Source organism: Magnolia sinica, chromosome 14, assembly GCF_029962835.1.
Source record: "Magnolia sinica isolate HGM2019 chromosome 14, MsV1, whole genome shotgun sequence".
Lineage (NCBI taxonomy): Eukaryota > Viridiplantae > Streptophyta > Magnoliopsida > Magnoliales > Magnoliaceae > Magnolia > Magnolia sinica.
The window spans coordinates 2,110,729-2,128,482 of record NC_080586.1 but is presented as its reverse complement, the minus strand read 5'-3'; the positions used below and the strand labels follow the sequence as shown (position 1 = coordinate 2,128,482).

Here is a 17,754-nt window from a genome sequence, read left to right as displayed (position 1 = left end):
TGGTTGGGCCTACATTAACACACGACCGAAGTCAGTGGTCTATGGTACACGCAATCTTGCCTACCGACGGTGACAGTCCTCTGTTGCCTCACCATCATGTATACGTTTTATCCTTGCCTTCCATCCATTTTAGATAATTATTTTAGAACACGAGCCCAAAAATGAGACAGATCCAACCCTTGTGACAACCAACCCTTGTGACAACCACACAACATGGAAACAGTGGTGATTGAAACCCACGTTTAAAGACTTCCCAGGGCCAACTGTAATGTTTATTTCTAGTCAACCTTTTGATTAGGTCACACAAATTTATATGAAGGGAAAGCACAAATGTCAGCTTCATCCATAACTTTTGTGACCCCAATAAGTTTTTAAGGGTGTGTTCACTCACCACATGGACCCCGTTAAAAACTTTAATGATACTTCACTCACCACTATTTCCATGTTGTGTGATCCTCTTGAGACTTTGATCTGCCTCAATTTTGGGATCATGCCTGAGATGATCTGAAAAAAAAACAGATGAACGGATTGGATAAAACACATAGGCTACAGAGTACCTTCTAATTGCTACCAGCAGCCTGGTTGGAATCCGCGTTGGGTGCGGACTGGATACTACCCACCAATACCCAGCCAGGGATGTTTGGTACCAACCGTGATGTATATTTGTTATCCAAGCCGTTCATCCATTTTAAAAAATCAGTTTATATTAAAAATCAAAAAAGGAGGCAGATCTAAGGCTTAGTTGGGCCACACCACTGAAAATAGTGGGGATTGAATTCCTACGGTTGAAAAATTCCTATGATCTATTGTAATGTTTATTTTTTGACTTCATGGTCGAAATGAAAACCTTTTTCTAAAACTTTTGTGGCCCTAAAGAAGTTTTTAATGGTGAGCGTTCAATTACCACTATTTGTACAGGTGTGGTTGACATGAAATTTGGATTTGTCACACTCTTTTTTATATCATGTATTAAAGTGATCTGAAAAAGTGGATGAACGGCTTGGATGGCATATAAGCTTTTACGGTGGGCCCGCCATTCCATCACCAGGATGCGGATTGCGTCCTACTCCGCTTGTCTCCGGCTGGGAACGGGCATGAGCTTTGGGTGGCCACGGTGATGTATATGTCTTATCCACACCGTCCATCCATTTTTTCGTATTATTTTAGTGCATTTAGTCCAAAACTGAGGCAGATCAAAGACAGATTTGGACTACACAGTGGGGATTAAACTCTTACCGTTGAAAATATCTTGGGACCACGGAAGTTTTGGATGGAGCTGATATTTTTGTTTTCTCTTCATCCAGGTCTAATGTAACTTTATGAACAGGTTGGATGGAAAATAAACATCATGGTGGGCCCGAGAAAAGTTTCAACGGTGAGAATCATTACCACTGCTGCTTCCTGTGGTGTGGTCCATTTGAATCTTGGATCTGTCTAGATTTTGGTATCATATCATAAAATGATACGAAAAAATGGTTGGACGGTGTGGATAAAACCTATACATCACAGTGGCTACTCAAAGATCCTGCCTGTTCCCAGTTGGAGACGGGCGGGCGCAGGACGCAATCCACGTTCCCATCCCCAATGTTTCGTGTAGTGTGGTCCACTTGAATTTTGGATCAGCGTCCTTTTTGGGCTGGCGAAACTGATAGACGGAGTGGATTTCAGACAGGCATCGCGGTGAGACCCACAGTGCATCTGCCCACAGAGACTGTATAAGCAGTGAAAACCCTACATATCAGCGATCTACTCAGTCTCCTTCTCCCATCCACCCTCCCTTCTTCTGCGGCAAGGTCAGCTCTCTCTCTCTCTCTCTCTCTCTCTCTCTCTCTCTGTCTCTCTCTCCACCAGCCATGGCCGGCTCCCCCACTCTTTTCTCCTTCTTGATTTCTTGTACACGAGTTTCCAGTTCGTGAATCAAGGGCTGGAAATTCTATCAATCTTTGGGTTTTTTTTTTTTTTTTTTTGACAAAGTTGGAAATACGGGAATCGATTGCCATTATTTCATGTCCCTATCGCAGTATGAGAATTCATCAGAACAGAAGTACCGAATTGTTTGTGTCAGTTTGCACTGTCGATGCATCCCTCTCCATATATTTCCTAGAAATTCAAAATAATGTTCGAAGGTGCAACATCGTATCATGAATTTATCCCGATAAATTCGATACTATGTGTGCAACAGTCTCAGTTCTACGCAAAGAGTTTTTTTTTTTTGGAAATATTAGTCATAATTCTCTTTCTCTGTTGGGAAATTGACAGAAAGTAACTCATTTGAAGCTCCATCTTAATATAATGTACTGTTTTTTATTTTCTTGCTTCGAACAACTCAAAGACCATTTCTCCGTTGCCATTAGTTTGGACTAGGTTTAAGTGAAGAGGTTTGATTCAATATGTCCCAATGTACTGCAAAGTGATATGTTGGGATTTTGGCCAGTGGATTTGGGCTTTCTTTCTGTGCCCAAAACGGATAGGGAATGCCCGGAAATTTATCGGATTGAATGTTTCTACCCTTTGATTGCACAAAGGTTATGGTAGCCGTCCATTTTCAAAGCAAAAGACCCAAATTTCGATTGGTTGAAATAATCGAATTTAAAGATTTTATTTGTTGTCTATCCACCATATAAGTTGAGGCCCATTGTATAAATGGATTGGATCATTGGACGACAATCCTATTCAAAGGATGAAGTCCTGATGTATCACATTATAATATGTTAGGATGTAGTTTAGCGATCCTCTTAGGTGAAATCTGTCTGGATGTATCTTTCCAAAAAAAAAAAAGTGATATGTCTGGATGCAGTAATAAATTGAATTGCAAACATTCAGCTTAATCAAGAAGAAATACTAAATGGGTTTTCTGCTTTATTGTACTAATAACTGTAATTCAATTTGATAGTGCATCCAAACGTGCTCTAAACAAATTTTGTCGATTCAGCTCGTGGGTGTGTTCAGTGCAGGTACATTAAACATGAATTTGTGGTTGTGATTTTTTTATCTTTTGCTTAATTATTCAAATTTCTGTTGATTCTTATTTTAGGGAGACTTAGATACTTCAAAGGCATGGAAAAAGGTGTGGCTGAATCTGCACCATCCTCGAAGAAATCTAATGCCAACTCCAAAAATGGTGATTGTTGTCCCTGCAAAATCCCAATTAGATAGTATGCATTGCCTTCATTTAGTTGTTTCAGAGCTGAAATCCCAATTTTTTCATCAGCTAAGAAGAAGGAAGTGAAGAAAGAGACAGGTTTAGGTCTTTCTAATAAGAAAGATGAGAATTTCGGGGAGTGGTATTCCGAGGTATCTATTACATTTTCAAGCATAACTAATGTATAACTTTTGGTTGGACGGGTAAAAAGAAATGTCTTATATGCGGGACATTTCACTATGATTTAGTGCTTTTTGTTTGATAAGTTCTTATAGAGGTGCATGTGCGGTGGATCTTTTTGCCAAATTTGCAGGTGGTTGTCAGCGGTGAAATGATTGAATACTATGATATCTCTGGTTGTTACATCTTAAGGCCATGGACAATGTCAATCTGGGAAACAATGCAAGTAAGTAATTGATTTGTTTTGATTCATAAACACCCGTTATATATTCAAATATCTTTCACCTTACATATTGTTGTGGCCGTGTTCCTGTATCGTATGAAAATTTTGGCCAAAATGGAATGGAATCGACAAATGCCATTCTAGAGGAAGGTTCATGCCTAGAAAATGGTGCAGTGATGAAAAATTTCTTTCTAGAGAAAGTTGAATGATTGATTTCAGATCACTAGAGTAAAGATTCTCCTTTATTGATGTCGTGATCTTGTCAATATGCAGGCCTTCTTTGATGCAGAGATAAAGAAGATGAAAATCAAGAATTGTTATTTTCCTCTATTTGTGTCTCCTGGTGTTCTACAACGAGAGAAGGATCACATAGAGGGTTTTGCTCCAGAGGTGGGATTTTGAATACTTTTGGCATGATCTTGGTATCCTGAAAATATATTTTGCTCTTGGAAGGAGGTTGTGTGCGTGCGCATGGGCACGTCCTAAAGGGTGTAAACTAAACATCTTTGGACAACCCTAGCATTCGTGGAATCAATTTTTATTTTTATTTTTTTTCCTTTTTTGCACTGATATTTGAAACCTTGTTCTCATATCTGAACCCTGATTTCCTAAAAACACTATGACCTTCTCATCTTGATCCAGCCAAACCTTATATATATATATTTTTTTCCATATTGGGGCTTAGGTTTTTGCTTTGGGAAAGTGCTCATTTTGTCATATTTATCCCCTTTGATATCTGTCCTCGTATTGTGGATATAATTTGATTCAATCATGTACAGTTGCCATGGCCAACAAATTCTCATTTCCACATTTGTTTTCTTTAGGTTGCTTGGGTTACGAAATCTGGAGATACTGATTTGGATGTCCATATCGCCATCCGTCCCACAAGTGAAACGGTGATGTATCCCTATTATTCCAAGTGGATAAGGGGGCACCGTGACTTGCCTTTGAAACTTAACCAGTGGTGCAATGTTGTTCGGTGGGAATTCAGCCATCCTACTCCTTTTATACGGTATCATCTTCTGCATATTTGAACTTTACCATTTCTTTTCCATGCCCATCTCTGTAGATTTTTTTTCCCCAAACAATCATTACACCACCCCTAAATAACTGGTGCAAGGTGATGATGATGATGCCATTGGCTTACAGCCTATATCGTATCAGCCAGCAAGCTGGCTGATATGCTGACTGGTGCCATTTTACATAATACCTTGTAGGGGAAGGGGTCCATTTAAGGAAAAAAGGGAGGGTGCTGTGAGGCATTCTTCTGCGTACCATCTGTTGGGAGATCTGGAAGGAGAAGAACAACCTTCTGAGTCTCCAATTGCACTCAGGTGATGCTGCAGGCAATGCCAGAGTTTCTGATCAACAAGGTTAAAACGCTCTGTGCTCGATTGAGCAGCTACTCCTAAGGTCTTCTAGGACCAAAAGCTGGAGGAAAATCCATGAAGAGTGGATAGCAATAATGGATGAAGCTCTTGATCGTAGGCCTTCCGCAGGCTAGATTGCCCCTCCTGCTGCTGGTTTGTAGAAATTCAGTGTTTGCGGTGGGTCCTATTGATCTCAAGCGGTGGCAGGCATTGGGTGGATTATGAGGAATTCAAATGGTCAGATTCTGATGTCCTTTTTGGGCTTGATCTCCCCCATGCCCTCAAGCTGAAGCCAAAGCATCAAGAGAAGCCCTCTGTGTAATCAGCTTCTATCAAGCTGCCCCAATAATTGTTGAAGGGGAATCAGCATTAAACCATCAGTGGGCCACGTCGGGGGCTGAGCCTTGGGGCTGTGTTTCATCTTCAACGATGTTAGGCACTTGTTTCTAGATTAAATATTTTGTTGACTCTTGTAAAGAAAGAGCAAATGTTGATGGTTTGAGGGCACACCCTGTTCGTCCTTTTGTATTGGGAATTTCTTCCCCATAATTAACATATTATTTGGTTACTTGCTCAAAAAAATAAAACTAAAAAATAAAAATCATGCTAGGTTGCAGTTGGGATATCATACGAGTTTGTTCAACATCAATGATGAAATAACATGTCCTCGTATTGTGGATCAAAATTCCCCACAGGATTTGGTTTTAACCATGTAAAATATTATTCTCTGAGCATATTATTTAATTGCAGGAGTCGTGAGTTCCTTTGGCAAGAAGGGCACACAGCTTTTGCGACAAAGGAGGAAGCAGATGAGGAGGTATGGATTTATTGAAAACTATGCCCTACCTTCCTCTGTTGCTAGTGCTTGGCATTCTTTGGTCCAGGTTAAATGCTTGTAAATTTCAATTCATTGTTTCATTTGAGCCTAAAGACGTAAGTTCGGTGAGTCAAAGCAATGAATGATCCCTTATGTTTTTTATTTAGTGAAGTCAACCTAAAAGAAAGGAAAAAAAAAAAGAAAAGTAAAGAAAAGAAACAAGAAAGTAACTTAGATCAATAATAATAATAATTAAAAAAATGAAGTAAATAAGGTTTTATGTTTCTTTCAGCAGTTGCCACCATAGTTTCTAAAAAAATCCATTTACATAATGATACAAGATTTTTTTTTTTTAATAATTATTATTTTTTTTATCGCCTAAAAAAATGATACAAAATTTACCCACTTTCTTTTCATTATTCTAGTTAACTAAAAAACGTAGAACTATTGTTTAAAAAAATAGTTGTTCCACAAATCCATTTTCTTACATCATTTTCATGTCCGTTTCTTGGTCTGGTGACTGTGGCTACTCTATGATTCTTAATTTGCATGTTTGATGGGTCAAACCATCTTGGTCATAATCATGTGTGGCTAGATTTTGAGGTTTAGTTTGGTGTGCTTTATCTTTTGATATGCATGTTCTGGTGGATGAACTGTATGGATCTACCATTATTTGAGGGATATCAAGCTAGCTTCATACTTTATTAGTTAGACACTTAAACTGGGAATATTGGAATGATGCTTCTATGATCTCCATGTTTGATGTTAGTGTTGAGCCCACGGGGACTCGGGCAAGGTGATCCTCTCTTCCCATCTCATTTCGTCGTGGTGATTGAGGCTCTTAGGAAAATGCTAGAAAAAGCCAAGGAGGGTGGGCTCGTTTAAGGTTTTTGGGTGGAAAATGCAGATTTCCAAATTGTGCATCTACAATATGTGGATGACACCTTTTTTTCTGGGTAGATTGGAGGCAAGTCGACAATCTCCACAAGATTTTATGTTGTTTTGAGGCAGTATCAGGTCAGAAAATAAACATCCAAAAAAGCTAGCTTCTAGGTGTGGCTTTGGGAAAATGAAACAAGATACCATGCACAGCTTTGTGGATGCAAGAGAGGGAGGCTTCTATCGTCATACCTGAGCTTACTGTCCATGTATTAGGAAAGTGACAAAGCATTGTAGGATGCTGTCCATGTATTAGGAAAGCAACAAAGCATTTAAGGATGCTGTACTGGACAGAATACAATGAAAATTATTGGGGTGGAAAAGCAAGCAACTCTCGTTTGGGGTCTGCGACACGTTAATCAAAGTGCTTCTATGTAGTATGCTGTTATGCTTCATGTCGCTATTGTGCTACCCGGCTAACATTGTCAAGAGTTTGGAGGTTTGAGGAGGAAAAGGATAGTTCATGGAACATGGTGCGTGCTTGCAGGGATGACGAGGAAAATGGGCAATGGTATACGACTTCAACCTCCTCCTATAGAGCTTTAGGTATTTGGATGGTTGTCATCCTCCTGTAGCAAAACAAGGATCCCATCCGACAGATATGGAGGTATCGAGGACCTTCCAGGTGGAAATTTGTCCCCCAATAGGGACAAATGGGTTTGGAACTCTAGCAGGTCTGGGGATTTCACAGTGACATGATTTTACTCAGTGCTTCTTGACCCGCATTTGCAGCAGAACAAGGACCAAGGTAAGGAGGAAGCCCCTATGTGGGGGCTTTTGGTTGGCTGGTATGGAAAATCACGATCCTAACTTTAGATAATTGAAGGAAAAGGCATTTGGTACTTTCTAATGATGCATCTTATGCTTATGTGACGGGGAAAATGTGATTCATATCTTTTTGCATTGCACTTTCTCTATGTAAGTGTGGGAAAGTTTCTTCATGCTGTTGGAAGTTGATTGGGTCATACCTTGTAAGCTTGGGGATTTGTTTTCCATGTGGCACTTTGCTAGGAAAGTGGGAAGAAAACGAAAATAGGCGTATGATTCCTCAGTATCCTTTTTTGTATCCCTGTTTTGCTTTTTCTCCAAGGGCCTATTTGGATTCATGGAAAGGAAAGGAAACATTGTTCCCTAGGAAACTCACTTTCAATGTTTGTCAAGCCTTTCTTTGTGGGAATTTGTGGGTAACACCATTTACCGCTTCCTGTTTTTGTTGGAAAATAAATTTTATTTTCCTACCTCCACCCCTACGAAATTTTCCCCATGATGCAAAGAAAATGGGTTTCTTAAGGGTTAAGCCTTAATGTTTCACCATCCATCTTCAATTGCCTTACATGTGCCACATATGCCAAATGAGCCTGTTTATCTTTTGTTGTTGCCCCAGACGTGCCACTATGCCACATGTGTCACCATCCATCTTCTCTTGCACCCAACATCTGTAAAGTTTCCCACATGTGCTAATGTGCCACATGTGACACCATCCATCTTCTCTTGCTCCCTACGTGCTAATGTGCCACATGTATTTTCATTCATATTCTCTCGTGCCCCACATGTGCTACATGCATGACCATCATTGTTGTCAAATGGCATAAGCGGTTACATGCAACCCAAGGTGCCTGTGCACACGTGCCATCGCACAACCCTTAAAAAATTGACATTTTTTCATTGCATAAGTGATGGCATAATCACATATTCAATTGCATGATCACATGAACGCATATGCCATATTGCCATCACATAATGCCTAATGGTCATAAAACCACATATGCCACTATGGCATATGTGATCTATGCTCCCAAAATGGCATATGCGATGACATAAGCGATTATGCGATCGCATATGACAACACTTACGACCATTCATCTTCTCTTGTGCCCCACATGTGCAAGGCATTCCATATACGCAAATTTGCCACATCTGCCATCTTCCATCTTCAATCTCTCCAAATATGCCATGTGCCGATGGTGCAATTGTGCGCAAGTGCTGCCATTTAGCTTCAAGTGCCCACGTGTTAAATGTGCTAATGTGTCTTGTGCCACAATTCAACTTCTAGTGCCTAGATATGCTGCATGTGCCACTATCCATATTTAAGCATCCCACATGTGCTAATTTGGCATGTGCTAGCGACTACGTAGAATTTTTTTTCTCCCAAGAATTCTTTTGTTTTGCTAAGCAACAAATTTGAAAATAGATCCTAAAGGAAATCTTGTTTAAAGCAAATAAGGAAAACAATGTTTTCTTTCTAGTAGTTTCCTAGAAATAAGGTGTCCCAAGATAAGATATACTATTTCCTTTCTTATGCTTTCCATAAATCCAAACAGGCCCTAATAGAATTATTGCAAGGGCATTTTCACACTGGGCTCAAGTGGGGTCGCCTGTTGGATGTAGGGGCATACTCGGGGTGGATGACCTATGCGATTTGGGGCCCATGGGGGAGGTCTTGTATTCAAGACTCCTTACCAGGGATGATTAATGAGCATTTTACACCAGGCTCGCGTGGGGTAGCCCATGGGATGTGGGGACACACTTGGGTGGGCGGCCCATGTGATTTGGGGCCTATGAAGGGGGTTCGGTTGAGGTCCTAACTCATGAGATGTGAGGCTTGGTCTATGAGATAAAGGGATTAATTTGCCATACTCTAACAGTTCGAGCTTTTAGAGTAAGTGGTTAATTGTCCTGCATCAAATTGGTATCAGAGCATGAGGTCTTGTGTTCGAGACTCCTCACCGGGGGTGATTAATGCATGAGCATTTTCACACTGGGCTCGAGTGGGGTCGCCTGTTGGATGCAGGGGTACACTCGGGGTGGGTGGCTCATACAATTTGGGGCTCACGGGGGAGGTCTTGTGTTTGAGACTCCTTACCAGGGGTGATTAATACGCATTTCACACTGGGCTCACGTCGGGTAGCCCGTGGGATGTGGGGACACACTCGAGGTGGGCAGCCCATGTGATTTGGGGCTCACGAAGGGGGTTCGGCCAAGGTCTTAACCCATGAGATGTGCGGCCTGAGCTATGAGATAAAGGGATTAATTTGCCATACTCTAACAGTTCGAGCTTTTAGAGCAAGTGGTTAATTGTCCTACATCAAGAATTTCCAATTACCCTTCCGAAAAAAAAGGAAAAAAAGAAAAAAAAAGATGGTCATGTTGAGCCCATTTTTCTCCCCTGGGGATACAACTCGTGGAGTTACATCAACTGATAGTTTATATAACTGTGCCATGCAAAGTTCTTATCTGCCTAGTATGTCAGTGGATCCATTTTGTGATGTTAACCACTCTGTAATTATTTTTGCTGTCTTATCGAAGTCAACCTCGATTAGTTGTTGGGATAAAGGCTTAGATGATGATGATGATGATTGTTGTTTTATTGACCATACAGATACATTGTTTGAACATTTGTATCCATTGATCAGAGTGCTTATTTTTAGGCACAGCCAGCGGCTTTAATGCAATTTTCTGATGTTCCAAGTTACAATATCTAAATTTTGTAGTTTTCTTTCTTTCTATATTCCTGTTATAAAGACTAATGGACTTCATTTGGAAGTCAGCTAATATGGTCTTCCTTTTTCTTTTTTTTTTGGTTCTTTATTGCATTGATGCCACCAGGTTCTTCAAATATTGGAACTGTATCGAAGGATATATGAAGAATTTCTTGCAATTCCAGTTGTAAAGGGGAAGAAAAGCGAACTAGAGAAGTTTGCTGGTGGGCTTTACACGACAAGTGTTGAGGTATTAAATATGTTCAGAGTAATTACTGTCATGTCTATATATATATCATTTGGAAGAATTTGCTTCCATCTTTTCGTTCTTCAAATTTTTATTTGTTACTTCTTGTTTCCAGGCTTTTATTCCAAATACCGGTCGTGGGATACAAGGTGCTACCTCACATTGTCTCGGTCAAAATTTTGCAAAGATGTTTGAGATAAACTTTGAGAATGAGAAGGGAGAAAAGGGTATGGTTTGGCAGAATTCTTGGGCATACAGTACTCGCACGGTAATTCTTTTCTGTGCTTAGTTGATGTTTATTGGTAAACCAAATATCTTCAGTCTCATAGATGTACAATGTGTTTCTGATTTTGTTGGTTTGTTGTGGCTGCATTTATGCTTCCAAAACTTTGTTTCACTTTCATATGAGGGTTGTTTGTGGAAACTTATAAAGTGTGAGATGTCCTCTGGATACTGCACTGGGGCTTGCTTTTTTTTTTTTTTTGTTTTATTATTATTATTATTATTCTTTTTGAGAAGCTTGTTTTAGCTGCTTAATCTGTGATTTCAACAAATTATCTTGATATGGGGTGGGTCAATTTCCTTATTTGAAAACAAAACATGGATAAACTTGTCGATATCTCGAATCTTGGATGTTTGTTGACTCCTCCAATAGCCCATTGGCTGTATATCAGGAAATGTTTTCAAACCTGGACTGGACCCTTACTGTTTCTGTTAGAGATTGGGTCCAATACTCAGTCTGACCATGGTGTCTAGTTAAAGTAAATATATAGAATGGTTAGTATTGTGCGACAAAAGCACCCTCAGCAGAGTGGTTAGGATGTTTTTTTTGTAATCAGATCATGCTTTCAACTTCTAATCAAGCTCATCTTTTGTTTTATCTATTTAAATTTAATAAAAAGTTGACTACTTGACCTGCCCGTCCAACTTTGCCAAAATTTCTGACATGGACAGTTGGACCCATTGATTCAGGTGGCTTGAGTGGTTTCTTGCCCTAAACAGGTCTGCAAGTGAACTGACCCATTATTCTGTCCTGTTCTGATTGAAACTGGTCCAAGTTCCATGTTTCAAAGCACTGATTTTAGACTCCCATGCCTGCCCTCTCTTCTTGAATCTTAGGGTTTTAAATCTTCCATCTCCTGTCAAATTTGCAGGCTATTTTACCGGTCTATTTTTTGTTTTACTATATCCTGCTTTGGGATGAGGTTGACTTAATGCATATGAGGATAGATCTTCAAGGATGTAGTGTTCTATTAGTCTGTAATAATATTTTTACTCTTCTATAGATTGGGGTGATGGTGATGGTTCATGGAGATGACAAAGGCTTGGTGATGCCACCAAAAGTATCATCCATCCAGGTGATTGTGATTCCTGTGCCTTTCAAGGATGCTGACACGAAGGGCATCTTTGATGCATGTTCTGAAACCGTGAAGACATTGAGCGAAGCTGGTTTCCGAGTTGAGGACGACTTAAGAGAAAACTATTCACCCGGTTGGAAGTATTCGCATTGGGAAATGAAAGGTGTTCCTCTGAGGATTGAAATCGGACCAAAAGACTTAGCTAATAAGCAGGTATGCAACAAGTTAAACTTTTAATGGCCTGCTTGTCTTTTACGAAATTCTTTTCCTTTTTGATGAATGCATGCATCATTGGAGATAGCATGCAGTGGTTTATAGTTTCTTCTTACAAAGTTATTTAGGTTTCTTCATATGATATCACACTGCACTTATGAATAACACAATGATACTGCATGGTAGCAGTTAATCTTCTAGTCAGTTAACTTGTGCTTACTTTTAGCAAACACTAATAATCTTATTTATATGATAATATACTATGAACTATGCAGTTCTAGGATATCCACTATTTTTTCAGAGTTTTTTTTTTTTTTTCTCTCTCTTCTTCTTCAGTATATTGCAGAATGCAGTTTGATCATGATTATCATTCTTTCAAATATCCCCCACGATTAATGTTTTCAGCCCTTTTAACAGAGAGGCTTGGATACCTGGATTGTTTTATCTTTATGAATCTTCTAGTTTCCAAATGAAATATTTCCCTTCACGGGAAAAAGAAAATTTTAATTTGTGATATAGCACTCTGTCATGTTTCCATCTATATTTTCTCTCGGATCTGCTTTTAGTGGAACCTTAAGTGGTCTGTGCGTTTCTTCACACGTCTCATATTAGTTTCCTCTGGTTATCGGAGTTTCTGATGAGATTATCATGGCCAGGAAGTTCCAAATTATAATTTATAACATTGAGTACGTGCATGATGATATTCGATAATCGGTTCCAGAAAGAGTCCTTAAATGCACGAATATTAGGTCCACAGAGCTCATACTCTAATTACACAGTTTCATGCTTTGATATCATTATGGATTTTATGATTTTTTTATTTTTTTATTTTATTTTTTTAAAAAGACAACATGAAGACATAAATCAAATAGTGCTGTGATTTTCTTGTATTTATGTCATCTTAATTCACTGCTACTCTGCTCTCCACTTATATTTCCTAATCAATGCAAAAGAGGAATGAGAAAAATTAATAACATTTCCAGGTACGTGTTGTTCGACGTGACAATTCCGCTAAAGTGGATATACCTGTGAGCAATTTGGTCGAGCAGGTAAAAGAAATATTGTCCAAAATCCAAGATAGCTTGTTTGAAGCAGCGAAGGAGAAAAGAGATAAATGCATTGAGAAAGTAAAGACATGGGATGAATTTATGACAGCTCTCAGTGATAAAAAGATGATCCTGGCTCCTTGGTGTGATGAGGAGGTATTGTTTTCATTCTTATCATTTGTATGTTTTAGTGTTCGACTTTTATATTGTTGTAGACAATTATGCTGGGGTATGAGGCTTTTCATCATTTAAATTGGCATGGATATTTATTGATCCACCTGCCACAATTTAATATAATAGTTTTACCTCCCCTAGTTTGTTAAGAATGTAGACCACTATCTGTGAATTGTGATCAATAATCTAATTTGTTGAAGGAAATTGTACTTCAGTGGCTCTATTACTAATGTCATCTCAGTTAGATTCACATGCATTGGAAGTGGAGGGGTGAAGCTTTTCGGGTGGGATTTTTTTTATTTTTATTTTTCAGAGAGCATATGTACTCTACGGGTCATGAACTTCTGCTTGTACAGTAACCTTTTGATGTTAAAAAAAGAAAAGGAAGAAAAGACTTGGCAAAGCCTCAAAATGAGACTCTTTTGAAAGCGAAAAAAGTTAATCCCTTGCAATAATGCGCCCCAAATCCATGGATTTGTAGTTCGATTCCCAAACAGTAGATCCAATGCAAATCCATGAACTTGACAAGTTCATGATTTACCAAATTCACATTCTCAAATCCTCGATTCCGAACAGAGCCTGAATATGTAAGTTCCTAATAGATAGCCTAGGGTCATGTTGGGTACAACCTTGACCATTTCAAGTTTCAAGGTTTAATCCAGGCTGTTAAGGTCTGGGGGCCTTGTTAGGGACAACCTTGACCGTTTCTAGTTTCTCTCCTTACATCCTTCTAGGGTGGGTACCTCTAATCAGCCTGAGTTGGAAGTGATCAAAATTGACTTGCAGTTTTCTCTGGAAGCACTTGGATCCTTAGATACAATCATTGTTGAAGGAGACTGTAAAAGTTCTCTCCAAGGTTAATGAGATTAAAAGGTTGCCATTGTGGTCTAAATTTAGTCTAAGTCTCTTAAGAGGCTTAGTTCTGTAGACAATTTTCTTGCCAAAACCCAAATTTGTATTTACATTATCATTGTATGTGGGCAATTCGTATAGGGCTCCTTGCGTTTCCCTTTTCACTAAATCTTGTTGCTTAAGGAAAAAAAAAAAAAACCTGGGATCGTGTCTAGCTGTGTCAACATGCCCATCAGTGTCAATATGTATTGGCATGGATACATAACCTAAAATTGGCGATTCTTTGATATTATCTTGAATTATGTAACTTGGAGTCTTGCTTAGATGGATATGGAGTGTCAAACGTGGATACATCAAGATGCCTAATATTCTGAATTATTCGTATAAGCACATAAAAATATCAATAGTATATAATCTACTAATATCCATTAAAATATATATGTACCATTATGTGAAACCTAGAGGCATTCCATTCTCCCATCAGATGTTTGTGGGAAAATATTCTGAAATATTTGTACAAGTACATAAATATCAACAACACAAAGACACACACACACACACACACACACACACACACACACACACATGTATAAAATCTAGTAGTATCCATAAAAATATATAATATACTAATACAAGAAACCTAGAGGCATTCCATTCTCCCATCAGACATTTGTGGGAAAAATCCATGCATATTTGGGCAAGTCCCTCTACTGCAGTTGGAAAGCATAACTGTCAAAGAATGCACCAAACCACATGCTTGTTCTGAAATGGCTCATTAATATCGTTGCTCCTTGTGATGCCGTGGAACCTAGAGCCATTTTAATCGTGTGAATATGTGTGTTGATATCAGTTTGTATTGGCATGGCTAGAAACATGAAATTGTCGTTCATTTGCGAAAGTCTATAGATAATCTTCATCATGGTTAACTAGTTCTTTTGTCCCAAGTCCCAACTACTTTGATATGGAAATAGTGAGTTCACAAGTTTATTTTCCACCTCGGACCACTCATAACTTTTTGTTTTCTTCATTGTGGTTGAGAAACAAAAATACAAGTCAGGAAAATAATATTAAAAAGATGCAGTAAATATGGGAAATTCATTATAGTTAACTTTATCACGTAAAAAGGTTGCTTCTTTGCCAATCATTATGGACCCTAACATGAGCATGATTCACTGGTCTTATGTTCTGGTGATTTCTTTTCTTCTGTCTTACACAGTTGAAGTTTTTCTCTTCTTTTACATGTGAAGGCCATTATAAAAATCAGCATTTCAAAGTCATTGTTGTGTTTGAGTAACTATTCTGGACATTCTTTGCACATTTGTATATAATGCTTAATTGAATATGATAGTAATGTAGGGGCATTTTCATACCGGGCTTGAGTGGGGTTGCCTGTGGGATGCAGGGGCACACTCGGGGTGGGCGGCCCATGTGAAGGGGGCTGTGGGCCCCACCCGTGTGAGGTGGTACCCATGTGATTTGGGGCCCACGAGGGGGGTTTGGCCAAGGTCCCTAACTCATGAGATGTGGGACTTGGGCTCTAAGATAAAATGATTAATTGGCCATGCTCTATTAGTTCAAGCTTTCAGAGCAAGTGGTTAATTGTCCTGTGTCGAAGCAGTATCAGAGTGGGAGGTCTTGTGTTCGAGACTCTTCAATGGGGGTGATTAATGCAGGGACATTTTCACACTGGGCTTGAGTGGGGTTGCCTGTGGGATGTAGGGGCATACTCAGGGTGGGCGCCCGTGTGAGGCGGGTGGCTCGTATGAGGTAGTACCCATGTGATTTAGGGCCCATGAGGGGGTTTCGGTCGAGGTCCTAACCCATGAGATGTGGGGCCTGAGCTATGAGATAAAGGAATTAATTCGCCATGCTCTATTAGTTCGAGCTTTTAGAGTAAGTGGTTAATTATCCTGCATCAGATAGTATATGGTTTAGTTGTATACGAGTGTTTAACTGGTTTGAGATCTTTGGTCATGAATAGCAAAAGTTGTCACTCATTTCATATCTGTATCTCCATTTTTAGGAAGTTGAAAAAGATGTAAAAGCACGGACCAAGGGTGAAGCTGGAGCAGCAAAGACACTCTGTACTCCGTTTGATCAGCCAGAACTCCCAGAAGGTATCATTTACCATCTTTATGCAATAAAGTGAATAGATATCAGTTGGCAATTGGTATATATTTTCGGTCATGTTATATACTCTGTTTGGACGGCATTTCTTTTTTAAGTTTTCAATCATGTATTTGACTTTCTAGTTGGACACCACTCCTTGAAAAAAAAAAAATTAGCCTCTGTGAATTTTGTTGTTCGGATTATTGTTAGAACATCTGCAATATTAATTCCGCTGGAAAAGAAGAAGAAAACATTCTTTCTTCTATTCTGTTGTTCACACAAGGAAAGTGACTACACAGAATGGGTGAACGAAATTTGATTTAGTGTGCTTGCATGAATAGGCCCATCCATCATATGACTGATGGTCCTGATGAGTGTGGTGGTGCCCAAAATTTAACACTTGTGACAGATGCATGACAAATGGAGTAATGGAATCAGTTTAAATAACGTAACTCATAAAAATTAACCTGATGCTCAAGGTGGCCCTTTCAGTCCACAGTCACATTTCTTACAAAATGTATTACCACTAACATTAGCTGGCCCAAAAATCAAGCAAGCCCTGCTCATTAGGTGGGTGCAGATTTTACAAGTGTTGTGCTGGCATGTGTGCTGCTAACAACACTGAAGAAATAAATAAATACAAACTCAGAACCTTAATCGGTGTTCTTTATCAGTTGCTGTTGATTCTTGCCAGTTACAAGTCCATGCACATAGGTTAAACATGGAGGAAGGTGGCTGTTGAACTTGCACTTTCCTTGTGCATGCTAGCTTGACTCTGTGTGCAAAATGATTGGTGCAGCTGTTTATGAATCATTTTTAGTTTTCCAGCTTTGGCATTCTTAGCTTAAAACAGAATCCATTCCGAAATTGTCATTTATTGTTTGATCTTGCAATTCATATTGCACCCATTCCTTTCACGTTCCCTTCAAATCTCAACTCATGTGATTAATGTGTATGGCAGGAACTCTGTGCTTTGCCTCCGGAAAGCCTGCAAAGAAATGGACGTATTGGGGTCGAAGCTACTGACCTCCTTTTTGTTGTAGGTTTATTTGATGTTGAGGTATTTATACGGGCACATGGGCCCCTTTTATTTGTTTGGAGTAGCCTATTTAGGGAAGGGAAGGGTTTTAATTGTGACATTGGATTATTAGAAACGCCAAACACTTTTTTAAGTTATCATGTTCGGTTTTGAAGAAGGTGACGCCATTGATGTTTAAGGCCACGTTTGGTTGCAACAAATATCATGAATTGTTGCAACCAAACGCAGCCTAATATATAGATATTATACTATTCATGAATCTGAGTGAAATAATTTTGATTTTGTTGGCTTGAATTTGATGCTATTTCCTGATTGACGTTTGTACAAGTGATACCTTCTAGAAGCCACCATGTGCCAGCGTGGCAGATTGGTTGCAATGTCCAAAAATTCCGCCTGGTGGGTCCATTGAATCGGGTTCGCAGACTCATCAGGTGGGCCATGATGTTGGAAACAGGTGGACTGCAGCTTAGAAAACTTGAGCCAGGTTTCCTACCATTTGTTTCTTGGACTATGGCCCACCTGATGAGTGTCATCCTGATTCTCGGGGGAAGGACATCGACAATAGG

At 39.3% G+C, this 17,754-nt stretch overlaps 1 protein-coding gene across 2 annotated transcripts; it reads left to right on the top strand.

Annotated features, from left to right (window-relative positions):
• The first annotated feature begins 1,652 nt into the window (after window positions 1-1,652).
• LOC131225099 (proline--tRNA ligase, cytoplasmic) lies at window positions 1,653-17,482 on the top strand. 2 transcript variants are annotated; one of them, XM_058220524.1, is made up of 14 exons: window positions 1,653-1,793; window positions 2,894-2,954; window positions 3,035-3,121; window positions 3,212-3,294; window positions 3,456-3,548; window positions 3,819-3,935; window positions 4,370-4,557; window positions 5,666-5,732; window positions 10,278-10,400; window positions 10,513-10,665; window positions 11,684-11,968; window positions 12,952-13,170; window positions 16,064-16,157; window positions 17,111-17,482. In XM_058220524.1, exons 3-14 carry the CDS (start codon window positions 3,058-3,060, stop codon window positions 17,173-17,175), a joined length of 1,551 nt encoding a protein of 516 aa, XP_058076507.1. In that variant the 5' UTR covers window positions 1,653-1,793; window positions 2,894-2,954; window positions 3,035-3,057; the 3' UTR covers window positions 17,176-17,482. The 2 variants fall into 2 exon arrangements, with proteins under 2 accessions (XP_058076507.1, XP_058076506.1); XM_058220523.1 differs by lacking the exon at window positions 2,894-2,954 and having other exon boundaries at window positions 1,655-1,793.
• The last annotated feature ends 272 nt before the right edge of the window (window positions 17,483-17,754 follow it).